We start from the raw sequence: 20,944 nt of genomic DNA on the forward strand, positions 1-20,944 counted from the left end.
ACTTGAGGTGGGCCAAAACTGTAGCCAAAATTAAAGATCTGTAAAAATAATGGAACCATCCTAAATGCCACTAGGAAAGTAGCCTAAGCAGTGTCTACCTTTCCTAGATTAGCCCTAAAATATTCACACACCCAGAAAACCCCGACCTCATCTGTAATTAAAAATCTAGAGCTGCATTCTCTGATATCAGAAAAAGTACTACATTCTATGGTGGTCAGTCTCCTTAATGAAGTTATACTGGTTTATACCAGCTAAAAACATTATTCTTGTCTTAGTAAGTGTAGAATTTCTCTTACAGAAGGAATTTTAATGTTACATTAAATAGTATTTTTCCAAGCTCCTTTTATCCACAAGTTATTGAGAGCAGCAGTATTATCCTTCAACTCATAAGGCTCTCTTGACAAATATACTTCCCCTGTAACTTCGTAGAACTAGTGGAATTATACCAGGAATAAATCTGTTCCAGTATCTTCAGTTACTCTATTTGGAAACTAGTCATTTGCCTGACCTTCAGTGCAATGCTAAAAACAGAGTTTGTCTGTCATCAAGAGCCAGTGAGATTTCAGATAAAACAGAAGTCATGGCTCCTGCAATGAAATTCCAGGAGTGTCCATCAAAGGCTTGCCAACAATAGCATCTCACTCAGTCAAGACTTTCATACTTTGATAAAACTGAAGGGGGGGGGAAGAAGACAAGATTTGACATTGGGAATTGGGCATGTCACAGCAACTTAGCACTCAGTCTGAAATATCCAAACCCCAAAGAATTCTTTAATTATATTCTGTCTAAACTTTTATTACTTGGATAGTTTCGGTTCTTTACAGCTCCAATAATTTCTCACAGTATTAGGAATTTACTTTTTGGATTTTTTACTTGGTTGTTGGGCTTTTTACCCCTACTGGGGAACGTCTCTTCCTGTTGCCAGCACCAGAATGTATTTAACATAACATATAGAGCAACACAAAATAAATTATGTTTGTTTTAAACACCAATGTAAATATTGTGAGCAAGCACCGGAGTGGAAGCAGGACTATTTATTCTCCAGCTTCCTTGTTTAAATTACAGTAGATTAATCTTGTGTTCATCAGAACAACAGGACTGTTATAGAAGGACAATTGCCAGGCAAGACTTCAAACTTCTTTCCTGTGGTCCCATGCCAGTGCACAGGCTTAGAGTGCTCTCTGTCCTGCCAGACTTGACCCTGGCCTTTCTCTAGACATCACTTAATCCAAACTTAAATCTCAAAATATCATCCCACTCCTAGCAGAATATTGCCAAATGTTTTGATAGTGAGAGATGGCAAATGAAAAAATTACCAGTCATTTCCACATGCATCCTAGATATCCAGCCTTATATACAATGCTTCCTAACAGCCTTACTATCTCCAATTATGTGCTTACATTCCTAGTATTTGTTCAGTCTTGTAGTTACTTTGGTTTCTACTGAGATGATAGAACCAGTTACATGTACACTGAGAATCTGGATAACAGTAGGCTGGAGTGAAGCCAACAAAAAGGATACCTTGTGACATGGTCTTCTCATCTCACAAAATGGAAAATGTATATTTTAATCAAAAAAATAAAGTTCTGTCCTAGTCTCTCTCACTAGTCTTTGCAATGAAAATTAGCTATAAAAAACAGATGATGAATGTGTCAGAGGTAAGAACAGAAAAGAAAAAGACAAGACACTTCAAAAAAAGTCAACAATTACAGGAAGTAAAAGATGTATTTCAAAGCTAAGCAGAGGTTAAAATTCATATTATTAATTTTTAAGTGCAGCCTATAGGCAGCTCTCCTTAAACATGAGGCCATGGCACTCTGTCTGTTGTGTTATCTAAGTCAATTGAGGGCTGTCATGGTGCAACCTACTTGCACTACAAAGTGATACAAGTCACAGAGGAAGAAAGTGTCAAAAGGCACAGCCAAACCAATGGCTGCTCGTCCTTGGTGCCCAAAGCTCAGTTGGAAATGCTGAGCCTGCTGGACGAGTTTTGCAAATTCATCCAAAAAAGAAAACACCCACAGCCATCAAAACTTTTGTCTAAATAGGTGAGGCATGTGAAAACATTAGCAAAAGGAAACAAAGCACTACAGTTGGGAGGAAAATTCAAGTCTCCATGTTCTGGCATACTAAAGGAATGAAACTGGACAAAAAGTAAAAAGATACCATCAAAAAAGCCTAGATTTTACTTATTCTGGTATCAAAGCAAGATAAACTAGATAAAATGCAAGTCATGGTGTATCAAATGACAGAGAAAAGCTACATATATTATTATATGCATATATATAATCAAGAGTACCTGTTCATCACAGGTGTACTCAAAAAATAAGCAGGAGAGATTTTTCCATAGGCCATTTGTATCCAAAAATAAATACACAAGTCACAGGCAGTGAGGGAAAATCCCACTCAGGAGGGAAAATGGGGAGAACACTTCTTGCATTCCAACCAAAAATGAAAAACTAAGTTCAACTAAAAATGTATTATGGACATTGCAAGTCACTGCATTTTTCATCTCTTCTCAGGATTTGGTATCTTTCTAAACAAACATGCTTTTAATTTATTTTTTAAAAGACTATGGATTTGGAGCTTTTAATATTGTGGCTTTACTCAATAAATATATGAAAATATTCAAATAAGTATTAAACAATTAGATGTTTCAACTTCACCATTTCAAGGTGGTCACCGTCACCGATTTTAAGGTGTTAGAACTGAGCCAGAAAAATGCTTTTCTCTTATGACACACTGAGAAAAGTAATTTTTCCTGAGTATCACATCAATGTCGTTGCTGCAATGGTGGGAAGGTATGAACAGCTTCAGAGGATGGCACGTACCCTCTATTTTCAGAATGACTTTGGCAACTTAGGGGCTTTTTTCAATAGTTCCTGATCCATATTTTGCTACTTTAAAATTGGGTTCTCTGCTGTGGAAAAAAGACAATATTTTAGAGAGTATTTTCTAAATATCTTTTTACAGTATTAGTATATCCCAGGGCAGCCTCACCCTAGTGTGGATATATGGGCCAGATAGTCTCTCCTCAGACAGTAGCCGAGAGCAGATACTTTATGGGAAGATTAAAACTAAAGCCTTGTGGCATCCAGGCCAGAACATTCACTGTGGATGTTCTAAAATTAAGTGCCAACAAGGAAAGTTTATACCTAAACCCTTTATCCACACATTGAACAAAGAGGCCAAACAATCAACTACATGGCAAGGGCTCTTCCCTGGTCTCCTGAGCTTGGGGGTGCATTCAATATGGGAACCCAATCCAATCTCTGCAAAACCAGTGGAGGAGGATCAAGACCTAATGGAGACAAAACAAGCAGTATTGTTTACCAGTCCTCTTAGTGATGCTTTCCTCAGATACAACTAAACAAATGTCCAGTTAATAAGGCAAATAAGTGTTAAATTACAATAAAACTACTTATTTATGCTGTTTCCTGGTCTATAAAGACTTTTAATAAACCAAAAAGGTTAGAGCCCAAATTAAGTGTTTGAGCTAAACACTCTGAGTGGCAAAAGACATCTACTCATATCATCAAATGGCATGAAACTCAGATCCAGCTTGGAATTCTTTCCCCATGAGAAGGATCAGCATCTCACACTGTACTTATAAAATATAATACTGTACAAGAGAATGTCCTGCCTCCTTTTCCAGGTTGTCTTTAGGACACATGAACTCCAGGGAATTGTGGGTGGAATGTATAAAAGATCTTACTGCAGCTGCTTGCACTGCATCTGTTCAAGGGATAAATAAAGCAGCTAAGTTCTAGTTTTGGTTTCATTCGCTGCCAGTCCCTTGACATGCCAAGAAATTATATACCACCTCCTCATCTTGTCAATCATACTGCAAATATGTCTTCAATATTGTGGAAGTGATGATCACTTTTTTTTTAGGCCAGGAATGTTCCCACAAGCTGGGATAACCTCCATGGCAAGTCACACACTCGGGAAAAAACCAAACCCACTTCACATTCTTCCAGAGAGCAACCCTGTTCATGCAAATCATCAATCCTTAGACATCTCATCCTTCCTAGAAAAGGAATTAGAATTAGGTCGAGATAAAACTGATTTGAAATTAAAACGGAATTAATTCACAAATTCTCTAGATCTTACAGGTTTATTCTGCTCCCACCCCCCCTCCACTTTATTCACCTCTGATTCCCAAAGCTAAAAAACACAGAATCATGTTGTATAAAAAAAAGAATACTAGATCTATATGAATTGAAGATCCAGACTTTTTGATGTGAGTCACTGGGGCTCTCTCCATTGCCATCTAGGACACACACACACATCTTCACAAGGCACATTTTCCACAAAAGCCTATTTTTTCTGTTACTCCACAGGGTGGAATTTTTTTAAAAACTCTTTTATCCACTTGTCTATTTCTTTAGGTCATCTAAAGAATGTTTTCTAGAAATTTAATCAAGTAAGTGATGTTAGCCTCAGAAGATACAACGTGGGCTTGGAAATGATGCACATATTCCCATGTTTTGCCATGAAGAACTTGCTCATAATCAATATCTGCTTGTATTTTTATTTTTTTTTTTTTTGAAAAAGAAGTAATACGTCTTACTATGTTCAGCATATTTTGAAGTTGGAGATTACATTCTAAAATTATATTTTGCAGGGTGAGGAAGCAAAGCTCTACAGAAACTTAAGCACAGATACATAGGAAAAGAGAATTACTGATGAGCAGTACAAAAGCATCCTTTTGTGGACTATAAGATGTGTGACTGTAAAGGGAAGAAAGTATCTTCCAGGAATGCTCAGAGCAGATATTCTCAACACAGAATTTATATTGATATTAGTTGCAGCATGAGTTCCTCAACCCAGGCTAAAGAAGACTATTTAATACAGCAACACATGTAATCAGAGAAACAGGAAACTCCACAGCTCCACACAGAGCAGTTATGAACTTCCATGAGGTCCCATATTTAGCCAGCTCCTTCCTGCACATCTACATGTACAACCTGCATATTCTTCCTTTCCCTTTACTGTTCTACAAGAAATTTTAACACCTTGTAGAAGGGTCTAAATTTCACTTTCCAAACGCTGTCTTCATCTCTTTGCTCCTCCACCCTCAGTGCACTTAATCTGAACATCATGGAAAGCCGGGAGCAAAGAAAGGATAGCAGACTTTGGTGAGATAGAATGTGTGGGAGTAGTGCAAGGGAAGGCAGGCAGGGGAGGAAGGCCACATCCCAGGCATATGGAAGGAGGAGACAGCAGAGAACCATCCCACATGGAGCGAGGAGGAAAGCCAAGAGCCAACGTTAGAGGTCTCCCCCATGAGCACGGCAGTGTCAGTACTTGTCCTGCAGCTGACTGCTGCAACCAGGGCACACAGGGCTCAGGGGTGGGACAGTGCCCCCCTCAGAAGAGGGGAAACAGCCAAACAATTCTGGCACCCCAATAATCTGCTCCCTCTTCCTGTCAGGTGTCAACACTCTGCTACCCACAGCTCTGCACACTCATCCTGAGACAACTATGTGCCAAAACAGCACACACTGCATTTTGAGAAGTGTTGCACTGAAAAGAAGCAGTACCAAGCAGCAGGCAATTAAACTGAGAAAAGATTACTGTTCAAATAGGTTTGGTTTGTTTTTCACACAGTCTATGATGCTTACAGATTGCTGACCACTTCTTGTCATCAAGAAAGCAAAGCACACATTTAATAGAGAGATCCTGACCCATCCCACCCCATGCAGTTGACAAAAGGATTTTATCTTGAATAATTTGTTAGATAATTTAAGCAAACAAGTGAGATAAGAATCTTTTAGACAGGAAAGCAGTTGTGACAGTAGGTTGGGAAGGTACTTGTATTTTGCAATTCCTGTCAAAAAAAATTAGCAGAAAGACTATCCATTTATTTCCTACAACAGTTAACCTTAGCCAATGCTGATGAAAAAGAACATCTTGTTTTGGCTGCCTATTTGCTTTTTAAACACCTGACATAGTACCAACTGCCCTTGGCCATTTTTGAACCAGCTATGACTAGGTAAGGAGAGAATGCTGACATTCTCAAATAGAGCAGGACGGTCCCAGTGGCCCTCAGGATCAAGAAAAGACAACCCAAATTCATCCTAATACCAGAGCATTCCAATTTGGCACTAGGTACCGGAATCTGGGGTTACACGTAGTATTTTTGGAGTTTTGGATACGATGTCCCATTCCAGAAGCTTGAGGTAAATGTAGCATAGCTTCCAATTCAAAATAGCTTCCTAAGTTACAGGATGCTTTAAATATAGCATGAGAGTCCCACAGAGGCTTCTCAAGAGTGTACGTGGCACCCTAACCAGGTATAGTAAGTACTACAATGCACTACAAATATTTTTATTCACGCCACAAAGACTAATTGTCACTAATGCTGGCTTTAAACTGAGAACCCATCAGTTGTTTATAGTAAGCATGTGTCATTAAGCCTGTTACTTTTAATAATAATAAGTGGTTATATCTGTATGGCTAAGCAAGAGAGGCAAGGGGGCCAAAATAGTCCAGTGGCTGGAATTTGGACTCTGAGCAAGGGAAAGGTGGGAGTATGGTGGGAACATATGAAAGGCTGTGTTCCTCCTAATCCTCAGCTGCCATTGCCACAAATCAAGTTTATTTTGAAGGATTTTGGAGAAAGGTTAAAACCTATTTATGCAGTGTCCAGGCACTGAACACCTGTGGCACAGATGATCACAACACCAGCCACGCATGTGGGAGGTGCAGAAAGTAACTCTACCCTTGTCAGGGGATTTGCATGCCGTTAAGACATTTGACCCATTAGATCTTCCTAAAAGAAGAGCAAGATCTCATTGACTTTTTGGGAAAATGGCTTCTAGCCACCACTAATAGAAAGAGGAGTCACCTTGTATGAAGCCCATTCAAGATGTCATCTGGAGCCATTCGTAAGCTAAAAATGCATTTTTTTCAGGATATTTCATTCCAGATACTTTCTTCTCCCTATTTATTGGGTTCCCTTTTCCCTGAAAATCTCTCAGAAGAACACAAACGGCTTTACATTTGGGAGAAATATTATACTCTTCATTGGTCTGAAAAACATGGAAGTTTTTAGAACTGTTTCCAAAGGATATCCAACAGTAAGGCTGAATTGAGTTTCAGAGCCAGCTTCATATAATCAAGCTTTATTTCTTTTAGGACCTGAGGTTATGATAGCTGCTAAGTAAAATAAACTTTTTTAATCATCAGCTATGTAGCACATTCTGACAGGTGGTATCTGTTTGCTTTTAAATATCTAATGTAAATTATGGGTCAACACAATGTGCCTGAACAGCAGGCCTTGTCCTCACTCAGTACCAGCAAGAATGAAATTCTGTATGAAACACCATTTATGAAATGTCATAACTTACTTTTATCAAATTAGGATTTAGGAATATAGACAATTGTAACAAAAAGCCTCTTCTGAGATTTTGTTCTCAGGTAAGCTTTTTATAAAGGCTTTAATTACACTGGTACAGAAGAAACAGCTCTTTAACATGCTGTATATAAGCCATTCTTTTTCAATTAGCATTATTCATTTCAACATACTACTGCTGACATTGCCGGACAATGTTTTAAATTCATTTATTTCCTCAAGGCTTGCAGTTGCAATTGATTTTTTACCATGTTCAGCAGAAATTTTCCTCCTTCCTCTCCCCTTCTCGTGATCTTCAATGAGGATTAATAATTTACCTACACATTGATCATCTGGCTAATTTTGCAATTAAAATCAGTGAAAAAAGAAGAGCAGTATCTCTTGTTATATTGGACACCATTTAATGTTATATTAGGCATTTAAATGGTGGCACCTCAGGTATCTATGTGCAGAAATTTCTAGTTACATACAGATCAGCTCCATGAAACTGTGCTCTCAGCTAGCTCCAAGTCCATCATGGAATCTAGATTACGGTGAAGGCCATTCCATTTTGTACAGCATTTTCATACTTTCACAGTGCTAATCAAGGTTTGAGTTGTTGTTTTCTTTTTAAATACCCACATTTTAGATAGTTATAAAATAACATACACTTTATGCTGCTCATTAGATAACAAGAGTGACCAGATGAGAACTGCTGCTGCTAGAATAGAGAGTTAATGTTAACATATTTGCAGAGCTAATTTCTCTTTGTGTTCCACTTGCTGGAGAACATTTAGCAATAATGCATTCAGAATGGAGCTAATGACAGTTATCTGCTGTGTTATTAAGACAGTCATTTACAGAGTTCAGACATCAGACACTAATAAAAAGTTCTACCTGAAAAAAAGCTTATTGTGCATTTTAATTATAAAGCACTAACAGTTCAGCAGCTTTAAATTCAGAATTTAATTGTTACTTCCTGATGTGTTTACTGGTTCTAAAAGATCTGCAAAATTATTAACTTTAATAATAATCCTGTAAATCTGAAGACTTCCTGAAATACTACATGAACTGTATTCTCCAATAAATAAACTCTAGGCCAAAAGTTGAGCAATTTGTCAGACCAGACTATCTGGTTGCTAGGGAACACTGTTAAATGTTAAAACAAGAGAAAAAGGAACATAACCCATTTGAGTTGTGGATCTGTTTCCTTAGGTTAAGAAACCTTCTGCTCCTCCTCCTCCATAAAGCTACACTAACTACTGTTATCCTCACTCGTGAACTTCTCAGTTTCTTATCAATCTTGGGCCCAAGTTTCTCACAACTAACACCATATGCCTCCTGGTCAAAGGAAGGGTTACATTCCCCTTCCTTTTGCAGGGAAGAAAGCTGCCAAGTCACTTTATAACTGGCAATCACTTATAATCAATTATAGTTGCCATTCAGCCCTGTTATTTCATATCCTGAGCTCTTTTCATGGATAATGCCACGTGAGTATTGATGACTCAGATACAATCACACCCCAAAGAAAAGAGCTACATTTAGCAGGTGAAATAACGAAAAGGCTTCAACCACAGGTTATGTATTACATGTCAGAGCAGCCAGAGCAGCAGGTTTGATGATGTAACATCATTTAAGAAGTACCTCAGCTACTACAGGCCATTACTCATATTAATCTGGCCTATATTCTAACAGGGCTAAATGTTTCTCCTGAAATTCAAAACAAGGATAGAATTGCAGAACACAACCTTAAACAGATGATTTTTGCACAGACACTGTGCAGAGTACATAATACTCCTTATATACCCTGACCTTCAGCAGTGGAGTTAGTATTTAGTGATTACTTTAATCACACAAACAGATAAGAGGGGCTGCCTTGCTGTTCCAAGTACATACTTGATTTAAAAGAGAAATCATTTGACCAAAAGCTGTAGTTAGCTCCACATCCTTCCTGAAAGCTATCTTGTTGTGTTTGATTAGACATGCAATCTTAGCATACAAATGCCCTGTATACTGATCTGCCATTTATAGTACAGATGCTGACTCCTGGAACGTCTCAAATAAACAATACCAAATCAGGAGGCTGAGGAGTTACTTGTAGGGTTTGGGCTCCCAGAAATACAATAACTTCTGATAACTGTAGCTGTAAACACACAAGAATTGGCTTGTAAATTAGTTTGAAAGCAAACACATCACCTAAAGCAACTAGAACTCTCATGGTACTGACACATCTGCACATATAACAAATGGTTGGATGCAACAGAATTCAGAATGCTGTAACTGCAGATAGGGTGATTGTTGCTCAAGAAGTGATCTACAAATTAAAATGCTGATGCCTCCAGAATAGTTGGTTTATCAAAAAAGAGATAGGAAAGTTTTGAAGTGTTCTTAAAAGCCAGCCTGGAAGTATTTAATTTTCCTCTCACAAGGAACTATTTTGAGTTAAACTGTAACAAGATTGGAAGAATGTGACTGCTCAGGCATAAGAAATTACTACAGTTTATCTAGATATAAGACAGTCATTATATTAAATGGCCCACTCCCTTCTCAGAAGTTGACTCAGTCATTTGAACTTTGGGGGAAAAAAAGAAACCTCTCTACTGCATAGTAGTTAAAGAGGAAGACTTTCAGAGGACATGAGACTTACCTGTTAGTTTAGTAGAATATCAACAATTATAAACAATAATCTGTGGCTTTTGGTATTGTGAAGGACTTCCTGTTTGGAGATGAAAAAAACACCTCTCAAAGTTGCAGATGTAGCTGCAGGACAACTGCTCAGCAGCTGGATTCACCAGAGGTGATGTGGGATCAGCATTTCAAGTGAACTTGTTAAATTGCTTCAGTTCAGTCAATAGAGGTAAACTGCATTCTTATTATAATTTATGTACAGCACCACATGGCCATTCAAATGACAGTTGCAGAATGCACAGAGCCTGACCCAGATCATTTGAGGTTTCCCTGCTTTCAAGAATAGAAAAAAAAAAATAGAGGGACTGCCTTCCCCCATCACTTGTCTGTTGTAAGGCACTGATATGCAATAGCCTCCAGGAAATGAGTACTCTCACACAGCTCCTCTAAAGCAAAGGCAGTCACAGCCAGAGGCTGACATATGTATGCTAGGGAGTGGAGGAGGGACAGGAAGCAATCAGGAAGGGATGCTGATGAAAGGAAAGAGCCTAACAACTGTGACAAAAACCTTCCTGCTCCTGCAGAGACAGACTGCAAAATGCTAGACCAGGGGTTTCCCCCAGCCTCAAAGAGCAGTTTCAGGCTGCTTGTATCAGAATAAGCATACAGATCAGCTACTTCAATTTTTTTCATAGTAGTGTTTGCTGTTTCCCCTCATTGTGCTTACATCATCATCATCTTTCAGCTTTTTACTCCCTTAATCAAATAAAGAAAAATAGTTCTTGAATGCTTTTGTTTTGTTTAAACATTATCTCCTTCCGCTTCAGGCTCTGGCTTTTGATTTGGAACCCAAGCAACTAAAAAACCTCTCTACTAGGAAATACAAAACTATGGATAACCACAAAAAGAATATACCAGTCATGAGTTACCACAGTGTTCTAGATAATATTTCCATTACCTCAGGTGATGATAGTTCCTGCACACCTTTCAGCTCATTGCATCCCCTGCAAGCCAGTCTGTCCCACTAGAAAATTAACTGTTCAGCAATAAACATTCAGAAACACGTGGAGAGGTTCTGCTATTGCATCTGACCATGTACAATTGTACCATCTTAGGTAACATGGCAACAGAGCACTTAGATAATTAACTATGTCCAAAAGCCTTCTTAGAGAGGATTAGGTCTGTAAAATTAATGAATTCTGCTTGCTTCCAGACAGTCCATGCAAGCAGTAGGAGAAAATAAACGGCTTTGCTGCCCACGTCAGTTTGGAAAGACCAGATTTGTGTGTGTGATCATGCCACTGGTGACAGCTCAGCTTTGCCAACAACCCGCAAGTCTCATTCGTTTCAGCGGGGCTGACAGATGCTCAGCTTTGCTAAAAGTCTGTCAATACTGTTTTCCTACCTCTGCTACCTGCCCATGACATCTCATGACAGAATTTGACATCTTAGCACAGGATTTTTCTAGAGGGTAGGATGGTATGCAGGGTGGGGACTGAAATAATAGTCTTAAAATCTTCACAGATTATTTTCCAATGCCATGGTTAAAGGAGTGTAAAAGCTTCAGAATGGCCTTAACTCTTCCCTACTTGTTTTATCTCCTCTTTTCTTGTCCCCACCCACTATGTTAGTCAGGCATTTATTTTTAGATAAAGAACACATAAGCAGAACAATCCATTTCAGAGGAACACATCTTCACCTGTCACCCAGCTGACTGACTGTGAGTCCTGTGTCTTATGCTGTTGACTATTCAGCAATGAGCTGATCACCTGGACCTACCTGAAGGCAAGAAAATACAGCATCTCAGACACTACTTTAAAGATTCCCTTTTAAAGTGAACTGTTGTGCCAAACAGCTCCGAGTAATTCCCTTCCTTGTCCACTGCTTTAAGAGCATTTTTCCTGAGCAGGAGCATTAGCAATGCCACAATCTTGTATTGTGCTTTCATCACTAGGCTTCAAAGACCTTCAGGATTTCTCTCCTGGTCCTCAGGTAAAGTGCAAGAGGGGTGGGAATTGTATAGGGCTGGCTTACAGAGTGCAGGTGAACAGCCAGCTAAACCACAGCTCTAGTTCCAAGTCCAGGGTGCCCACTTTATGACTGTGCATGGGCCAGTTTCATTATGGCATAACATTAGCACCCACTTTTGGGAAGGCCCTTGGAAACATGTTGGCATAATACAGTAGATGGGATGAACCATCCCAGTGTGTTCAACTGTTGCCATCATCTTCCTCAGGAGCTCAGAAGCAACTCTCTTGCAGCATGACAGAAGAGCACAGAGCTTTCCTGAAAAAGGATGATCCTTTTTGTTTTCTGTGGCCCACCCACAGCCAGGCTAATTGCTTGGGGGCAGGTGGAGTGTAATGAGCATGTCTGCATGCACACCCTGTCTGCACACAGAGAGGGACCCTGCACCTACACAGGCAAAAGGGCCGTGGCACATCTGGGAGTAAAAGCAATTACAAGACCCTTTAATTTGAAGTGTTTGGGGTTTAGGACTCATCTTGCACATAGAAAGTCATATCTCAGGGTAACTGTGGATCAAAACCAGTCCATAGATAAGTGGACAGCATCCACTAGCAACATTTAAAGCTGTGTGCCTCTTCCAAGAAAGGGATTTTCCTCCCAGTTATCTTCCCCTTCATTGCCCCCCAAGAATATCTTGAGAATGTAAGTACAGATTTCCTTTTCCCCCATGATAAGATTGCAATTATGGCTAAGTTCACACCTCAACTCCCTTATGACTGCAAATTTCTGATTAAGGAGAATATCGGATCTGTTTGGAGACATATTTACGTGAAAGATGCTAAAGAAAAATATACACTATTACCATCAAAAGCCATGTATTACACAGTGTTCCAATTAAAAACATCACAACCATCAGGCATTACTATCCCAGCTTGCCCTGAAAGTGGCTGTGTTCATTCTTGTATGTTCATTCCCCTCATAAGGCAGGATACAAATCCAGTCCCATCCCAAATCAATAGTCCCAGCTAAAAGCTGAGCCTCACTGAGAAAGAGTTTAAAACATTTAGCAGTGCTTTCTGACACTGCTGCTGCTGGAAAAGCAGTCAGCTGTGGGAAGAGGTAATTCCTCCACACCTCTGGGAATTCAGCCATTGTAGTTTCACTCCTGCTCCTCATATGGTCTCAAAAACCCCAGGAGAATCATACAGCCTCTGGGCATAGAGTTTACACTTTAATAAATTACAATATGAGACAATGAGTTATTTGGGAAACAACTGGCTTTTCATTACTGATTGTGTCATACACTGTGCAAGTGCCACAGCCCTGCTGCTCAACTGACAGCCTCTAGGTATGACTGTCAGGCTGCAAAGAGTCATGAAAATGCCTGCAGAAATATGTTGGCACCTCTCTGTACTTACCTTGGGTGGGATAGGAAAAGAAAGATCAACACTATTTACAAGTGAAATTAATCTGAGTTCATGAAGTGAGTTTATTTTTGTGGGCAGGGGGTATTTTAGGTTGTCTTTTATTTGCTTGCTTTTAATAATACTGACCAAACACCCTTTTTGGCAGTTACTGCACTGTTTCTGCAAAAGGAGTTCTGAAAAGTTCCTCTCATCATCATAGGCCTTAATAATAAAGGTAAATGCAGCTCTATCTTCTGAGAAAGGGCTAATGTGCATAAGAACAAGGGAGATCAAATGATACAAAGCTTCACAGGATGAATATGAAAAAGCAGAGTTAAGATTTCAGAAGCTCACAGATTGACTCTGAATCACAATTGTTGCAGAGATACCAATTTTGTACCCACAACTTAACAGACTGTGTTTTTTCATTATGAAAAAAACCCAATACAGTTTTTAAAAGTGGTGTAGGTGGCTTTTTTTTTTTTCTTTTTTTTTTTTTTCCAGTGGAGCAGACCTTTTGTTTGCATTCCCCTTGTTTGTCTGATTAAATCATTCTGGTATTCCTTTTAAACACTGTTATGTAAGTAACCTCTCTTGTCACTGTACTGCAAAATAAGCCTTCTGCAGGTGATTTGTGGAGGAACCAAGACTTCTCTAAAGAGATCTGAACATTCTGGAGCAGATTTGAGACTGTCAAAAAGAAGAAAACAAAAAACAAACAAAAAAACCACCCCAAAAAAACAAAAACAAAAAAAAAAAGAGAGGGGAGCTACCAGAAGTTACACGGCACTATCTGATAAGAGAAAGGTAGGTAAGGGAAAATCAAGTTTCCTGAAAACCATCCAATGTTAAAAACTTTTAAGAAACTGAGCTAATTCAGATCATAAGAGTACTCAAGTGAAGCACCTTAAAATAATGCTTTAAGGGGAACAAGAAGAAAAGGCAGCTAGGAAATAAATGGACTCATCTGTAATTGACAGATGCACCAGGTAATTAATTATTAAATCACATGCTGTTTGTCAGCTGCAAATGGAAGGCTTCTGCATAATTTAAGACTGTATTTTAAGCACTACTGAATCTTCTGCTTGACATATTGAATTTTTATCCAATTATTGCACCCCCTCACAGGAGGGGACACATATCCCTGTCTTTGTCCAGTTTTAACACCTGACTTCACAAGTTTACAAGCAGTCACATGTTTATTTTCTAGAAATATAATCTATATTCTCATTCATAGTTCTTCTCTCCCTTCCGCTCAAATAGACAGCATCATTGAGGCCCCTACCAGCAGAAAAAGAGACAACACTGTACAAAATAGAACTGCTCATTTAAGAGAGACAGTATTGCCATTCATAAAAATATACTAACCAGAACTGTCTTCCTGAGGCATTACCCATGCCAGGTTGTACTTTGAACAGGTATATTTAAAGTCCACGTTATATTCTCTTGATTCACACCTGGGTGCAAAGATCCTGTATTTTGCTAGTCAGAGGGTGCATTGACTGCTATTTTCCAACCTAAACAAGCCCCACAAGGTTTTTTGCACACTTACTCTGGAGATGGTCAAGGGCATGTTGAAGTCCTTGCCCCCTTGCAGGCGGAAGCCCCACGGTCCAGGTCCGTTCAGAGTCACGCTGTAAGCCATGCTGTGCTGCTTTCCCCACACCACAACAAGGCACTGCAGAACACAGGGATGGGGTGGACAGAGAGAAGTGTGAAAACAACAGAATGAGAAGAGGGAAGAGTTTTACGTAACGAAAGCAATTCTCTGTCTGCCTTGCCTGTTCAGTCGTGCTCTGATACCACCTAAGAATAGATGGGAGCTATAATGCAGATGCTGATATCCCAGCTGAGCAGGGCCCATAAAAGGTTTGTAACCAGACACCTACTATGCAAAGACTTCATGACTCAGAGATCTAATATAGTCCTCAGGGAAGGGGACAGATCTTTCTAGGCTTCTGAAGCCCCTCGTCCTACCCAGTTACTTTATGGACAAAACACGTTTTAACAAAACAAGCAAATAAAATCCAATGCTAAAATCCCAAACACCCAAATCTCTTCACTAACCTGTTAACAACTACAGAGCCATTTTTAAATTCTGCTTCAGCACATGTTTATTACATTGTGACATATAATACACTACAGGTGAGTTCTTTTTACATAGATCTTACAATACGTAGCAGGAAAGGCACCAAAAAAGTGTTTACCTTCCTTTGCAATAGTTTGTAAAGTTTTAGCATCACAAAAAAGCCCCACAACTTCATGTTTGGTTCTTGGTTCCACAGCCCTTGCTTTCTCAAGGGAAAATTAAAATTTATTCTCTCTGAATGCAGAAAGATGTATCATGAGATACTTCTAATCAGCATTTAATTTCTGTGGCAAAAGCATAGTTTCACTACATACCTGTCTCGTCATTTCAATACGAGTCTTCTTAAGGCACACCACTTAAATGAAAGGCTAAGAATACACATAGTTAGCCAACTCTTTCTTAATTTATTCCTTGATTTTTTCATAGTTTATATTCCAGTTCTTAGGCATTTCCATAAAACTGTAACCCTTGTTCAGTAATGCTGGATAGCATTTCTGCCTTAGATTGGAAATTGCTAAAATGCAGAGGACATGAGGGAAGGGGAGAAGCTGTTGGCAGATCTACAGATATAAACAAAAAATTTCTGCTCTCCCCTTTCAAGTCATTAATATGTGCAGGAACTCCAGGAGCCCTCTCCTGTATCTCTGCAGCATTTATCCTTCTTTATCCTCCGGTTAGAAAAAAATTGCCATTATGTTAAGGTGTGTGGGGGGGAAAGCATGAGTTCTACCCTGATGATCCAAAAGACAACCAAAACCACACAATGCACTAGAGTGAGGCAGCTCAGTTTGAATGTTGATAATGGGTCACTCTGCCAATGCACCTACCTTAAAACATGGTAAATACCTGGTGGTGAAATGGCAGGGAGCAAACACTACCAGGAACTCAGTCTTTATCTGAGGAAATGGTCAATAGTTTTCAAAATCATGAAGCAATAGTGTCTGTTTAGTATTCACAGTGCCAGAAAAGCCATTTGTACAAGGGAATAATTAATCTCTGCATAGACTAAACCATGTAACCATATCATTATATCTTTTCTCCAGAGATCCACATTAAACCACAGCATTTCACATGGATTTAAATGGAAGTTACCCCAAGCCAGCAGAACTGGCCCAAATCAAAACTAAAGCAAATAGCAAGCCACAGCCTGAGAAGAAGATGGGCTTTTGATGTCTCACAAATACCTCTAAGGTATTGATTTACATCAAGAGGATTTATAACCTGTCCTCTATGAGTCCAGAACCAGTGATGTTTGGATGATGACTTTGAGGAGAGACAAAACTGACTTGTTGGACTTCAAATGGCAGAGTTTCCAGGCCTGCCAGTTTATCTAGTACTGAATTTTTTTTTTTTTTTAGAAAGTCACATGTACACCCAAGTTTGAAGATAAATTCTCATTGCAGTATTTCTTTCCTTTTCCTAAGAACTGACTGCTGGTTTAGTGCCCTTTCTTGGCTCCATTTAAAGGGTTCAGGAGAACAGAACTCTTTACCAGGAGTAAGATAAACATAGCAAGTCATGGCTTCACTAGTAAAGACAGTATCACCTAAACAGGTATTAGAAGAAAAGTTACAGTTTTATGGACTGTGAATTCTGTGCATGTTACCTTCTGATACCTAAACCTTCAGTCATTCATAGAAAAAAAAGCTTAAAAAAAGGGGGGGGGAAACGAAATCCAGAACAGAATAAAACTGCACAGCAAGCTGAACAGAGCTAAGAATTAAGAAACAGAGATGCTGTTTAATCAAACACTATGTGCTTCTGTCCTACTTTCACATCTATAACATGCCATTCCCTTATCAGTTTAGGACATCTGAAAGGATCTGAGAGATCCTTCAGGCTGGGTGGTGTGCTAAGAAACCAGAGTGGGAATCTCATTAGGGGCTCTGTCATTTGAATGAAACGTTAAACGAAGGTCACTTGTTCCTACTCCTTTGGTTTCTGTCTGTGTCTGCATGAATGTTCAGCATAGCTTGGCACTTTTAAGAGGAAAGTGGAGAGGATATGCCAGAGTCCTGGCCAACATTCCCCTTCAACACCACAGGACCACAGCTCTATCACTACCAGGTGCAATTTGGAGAAAAAAACATTCCACAGTTTTCTTTCTCCAGGCCTCAGTAAGTCCTTTCCCCCCTGTGTCTGTATCCCCTCTGCCTGCCTGGAGAAAGTTCTGTGCTTAATAATGAAGTTAAAATGCTACAGAAGCTCATGCTGTAGTCACAGCTCCATTTGTTAGGGACATTTAGCATAGGTCTCACTTTCTGCAGACTTTCAATACAATGAGCCTCTAAATCAGAAAGCTGGTGATCCACCCAGATGGCTGGTTCAACCCCACCCTGTTTTCAAAAGGGCAGCAGGTACAGTGTCATCACAGCTCTCAGCACAAACCTCAGCAACACCTTCTGGGAAACCTGAGGTTGCAATAAACTGTGTGTACATAATAGACAGTCCCCTTGTTTTTCAGAGGCTTGTGATGTTTAGATTAGGTTTTAGTTGCTTTACGTAACTGCCTGTTAGACCGTTCCAAAACTCATTTTTTGTTTGCTCAGATAACAGTATTTTGTTTCTCTTGGTGTGCCTTCTTCCCTACATTCTCCTGCCATGTCAAAATCTATGATTTGCTCATAGCTCCCTCCCTTCAGAGAGAAGCTGTGCTGAGTCAGATGAGGTCACTGATGTAAGGACTGACATTTAAACAAAAAACATATTCCAGGAGCAGGGTGACATTTTCTCCACACATATCAAAGCAGAGAATTGTCCAGAGCTCACCAGGCCCCGCCCCATCCCGAGCTATTCCCAGCTGACTGATGGGAACAGCTGGGAGGAAGCTGGATGGGCACCAGGCTCTACAGCAGGGGAGAGTGCCACCACCCCCAGCAAATGCCTCTGAGCCTGAGCAGAGCTGTCCTGCCACAACTGCCTCGGAGGTGTTACACTGGCGGAAACAATCCCCACGTGCTGGGAGCCCACGCTGGGACACGGTACAGTGAACGGGCTTCAGGAGAGCGACGGCTGCATGCCTGGGAGAGCACAGCCACGGAGTGAATGAAATCAACCCCACCGGTGCCCAAGCTAAATAAAGGTGGGAGGAAACAAGTAATGGAAATTCCAATTGTTAAAGTTGCTACTACTTCATGGAGCTGGAGGCATTACTCACGGGTTATATTTTAGCTGCAGGGGTAAACGTGCGCATAGAGGAGCCTTGAACTGCTGTTACTGCAGCAACCTGGTTGTATCATTTGTATCATTAAGGATTTCAGAAGCAGATTGCTTAGAGTTTGACTTCTGATCTGCAATATACTGTGCATCTCTGGCACATAAAAAGATGCATACAAGGTCATGGTTTATGTTTTTCTTTAGCCAAGTGAAAGACTTGCACGCCACAGGAATAAACTATCATTTCCTATTTGATAAAGATATTCGACATTCCTTTAGGGGTAAAAAAAACTGAAAAAAAGATTGTCTGCCTTTGTTTCAGTCTCCCTCACCTGAGGGAGTGGCAGTATGAGAAGGCAGCATTTGGCTTTATGACAAACAAGCCCTTTCTGTCCCACGGATTCCTGCACTGTCCCCAGTATGATTATCTACATCCTTTCAGAACAGTGGAAAAGCAAGGAGAATGGAGCCTTGAAGAAACTACTCACTACACAGATGCATGAAGAAAACCCAAGCTTTGTACTGGTTGACTGATATGTGCAATCCTAGAGTTTTCAAAAATTTTGAATGAACCCAGCGTTAATTACATGTCATGTGGAATCAACAACGCTATTTGGGGAGTGATCCACAGCACAAACCATACACTGGCTAAGCAGTGCTAAAGAGTTTGAAGCTGACACTTCAGAGATGTGAAACATTTTTAACTCTGAATTCCCACCTTGCCAATGCCAAACTGAATATAAAAGTAATTACCAAGAGTAAAGATTTTTTTCCCACAAGTTCAGCACAAGTTCAATATTGCTTCCAAAGTAAGGCTATTCTACAATGCAAAAGAGCTCATTGCAATCCCCTTTCCTTCACTGCTGAGCTCTAAGTTGAGTTAATCCTCCTTTTACTTCCATGTACAGCTTCGTTTGACCTATTGAATCAAAATCCTTCGATTCTCACAGAACTTAGTATTTCTGCATTCCTTTTAGCACCTTTATCAAGTTGTCCTAAGTCCTGCATTTTGATCTTTCCCAAGAAGCTAAATTTTCTACCACAGTTTGCTTCATCTCATTCTACTTTGCCAATACATTTCTATTAATGTGCTTTGTGGGTTCCAACAAAAGCCAGTATTTCTGGGGAGATATGCTAGAGCAACATAATGACAGAATATTATCTCCCTTCCCTGTAATACAATGCCTTCAGAAATGCAGCTCCAGTGTTTCCTGCTTGCCTGTTTGTTGCTGCCAGTATCACTTTACCAATTGATCAAATTTGCTGTTTACCCTCTCCTCGAGATCCTTCACCATGACTACTTTCACCTTTACAAAAAAAATGATATTTCACACTTTATTCCCCTCCTACATGGCCTTTTTCCCCTGCACATCTTTCTGCTACCACAAAAGATTTGACATACAACATAGTGTACTCAGAATTGATTTTTAAAAGATTTGAAAAGTTTTTGGTAACTATGTTAAACTGGAAATCTGTGGAAAGACAGAGTCCCAAGAGAAGAGAAGGATACCAGTCCAGAGTGTTTGCAAAGACTTGAGTGTATGTTACTAAGTTCTCATTTTATCAGCTTTTCAGTTATTGTTTTTAAAGGCAGTCACTACATCATGTAATACTTAACATTTCCATGGCACCTACCTTCCCAAGATAAGAAAATTTCTTTTTTTAAGGTAAAGAACACCTAAGCACCTGGTGTTTTAACCATCTCCTGTTTACATATGTAACCATAGAGCTTAGGTTACCAGTTTTAAGTGACAAAATGTATCAACAGCAGCAACTGGATTAAAATGCAGAGCTCAGTTTCTAATACTGGTACTTGGAGAAGAAAAACAAGGCTGTCAAATACGTTGCCATTCAGTTTTCGTTGTTCTTTTCCAACCGTGAGCTGAAACCAGGAAAGTTTACAGCAAGCCTGTGACTCCTGTAATTTGTGCCTTGTTGCAGGGAATCCTAAACGACTGTTTTCCCTTAGAAAGGGGGAAATAGCGAATGAAAAAAACCCAAACAAACCCCAACAGACCCAAGAACAGCTACAGAGGCTGCGTGCAGGTCACCATCAGCTCCGCGCAGAGCAGGGGCTGAGCTTTGCCATCGAGGTCACAGCACCGCTGGCAGCGCTGGCTCCCGGCCGGACAGCGGGGTCTGGCACAGCGCAGAGAGCGCTCAGCGGGGCTTAGGAGAAGGATCCTGTGCCATCAGCGTCATTCGGCCAGCCCAGATCGCTCAGGGATCGCTGCACTGGTGCGGCGCTGTGCCCGTAGGCACAAGATGACAAGGCAACCTCCCAAACGCCTCGCCCGCTCACTTCTGCCTTCCCAGCAAAGGCTCTCCGGGGCAACACATTCCACTGCGGACACTCCG

General features: G+C 40.1%; 1 protein-coding gene across 1 annotated transcript in view; it reads right to left on the reverse strand.

Moving 5' to 3' along the window:
- The window catches only part of LDB3 (LIM domain binding 3), a 74,588-nt gene extending 59,429 nt beyond the window's left edge, over positions 1-15,159 (reverse strand). Inside the window, exons 1-2 of the mRNA XM_008933661.2 lie at positions 15,123-15,159; positions 14,894-15,019 (exon numbers count right to left, since the gene is read on the reverse strand). Coding sequence (XP_008931909.1) covers positions 14,894-14,986 — 93 coding nt within the window. The 5' untranslated portion in view covers positions 14,987-15,019; positions 15,123-15,159. The remainder of the gene's footprint in view (positions 1-14,893; positions 15,020-15,122) is intronic.
- Positions 15,160-20,944: the final 5,785 nt, after the last annotated feature.

Source organism: Manacus vitellinus, unplaced genomic scaffold, assembly GCF_001715985.3.
Source record: "Manacus vitellinus isolate BGI_N305 unplaced genomic scaffold, ASM171598v3 scaffold_54_pilon, whole genome shotgun sequence".
NCBI classification, from domain to species: domain Eukaryota; kingdom Metazoa; phylum Chordata; class Aves; order Passeriformes; family Pipridae; genus Manacus; species Manacus vitellinus.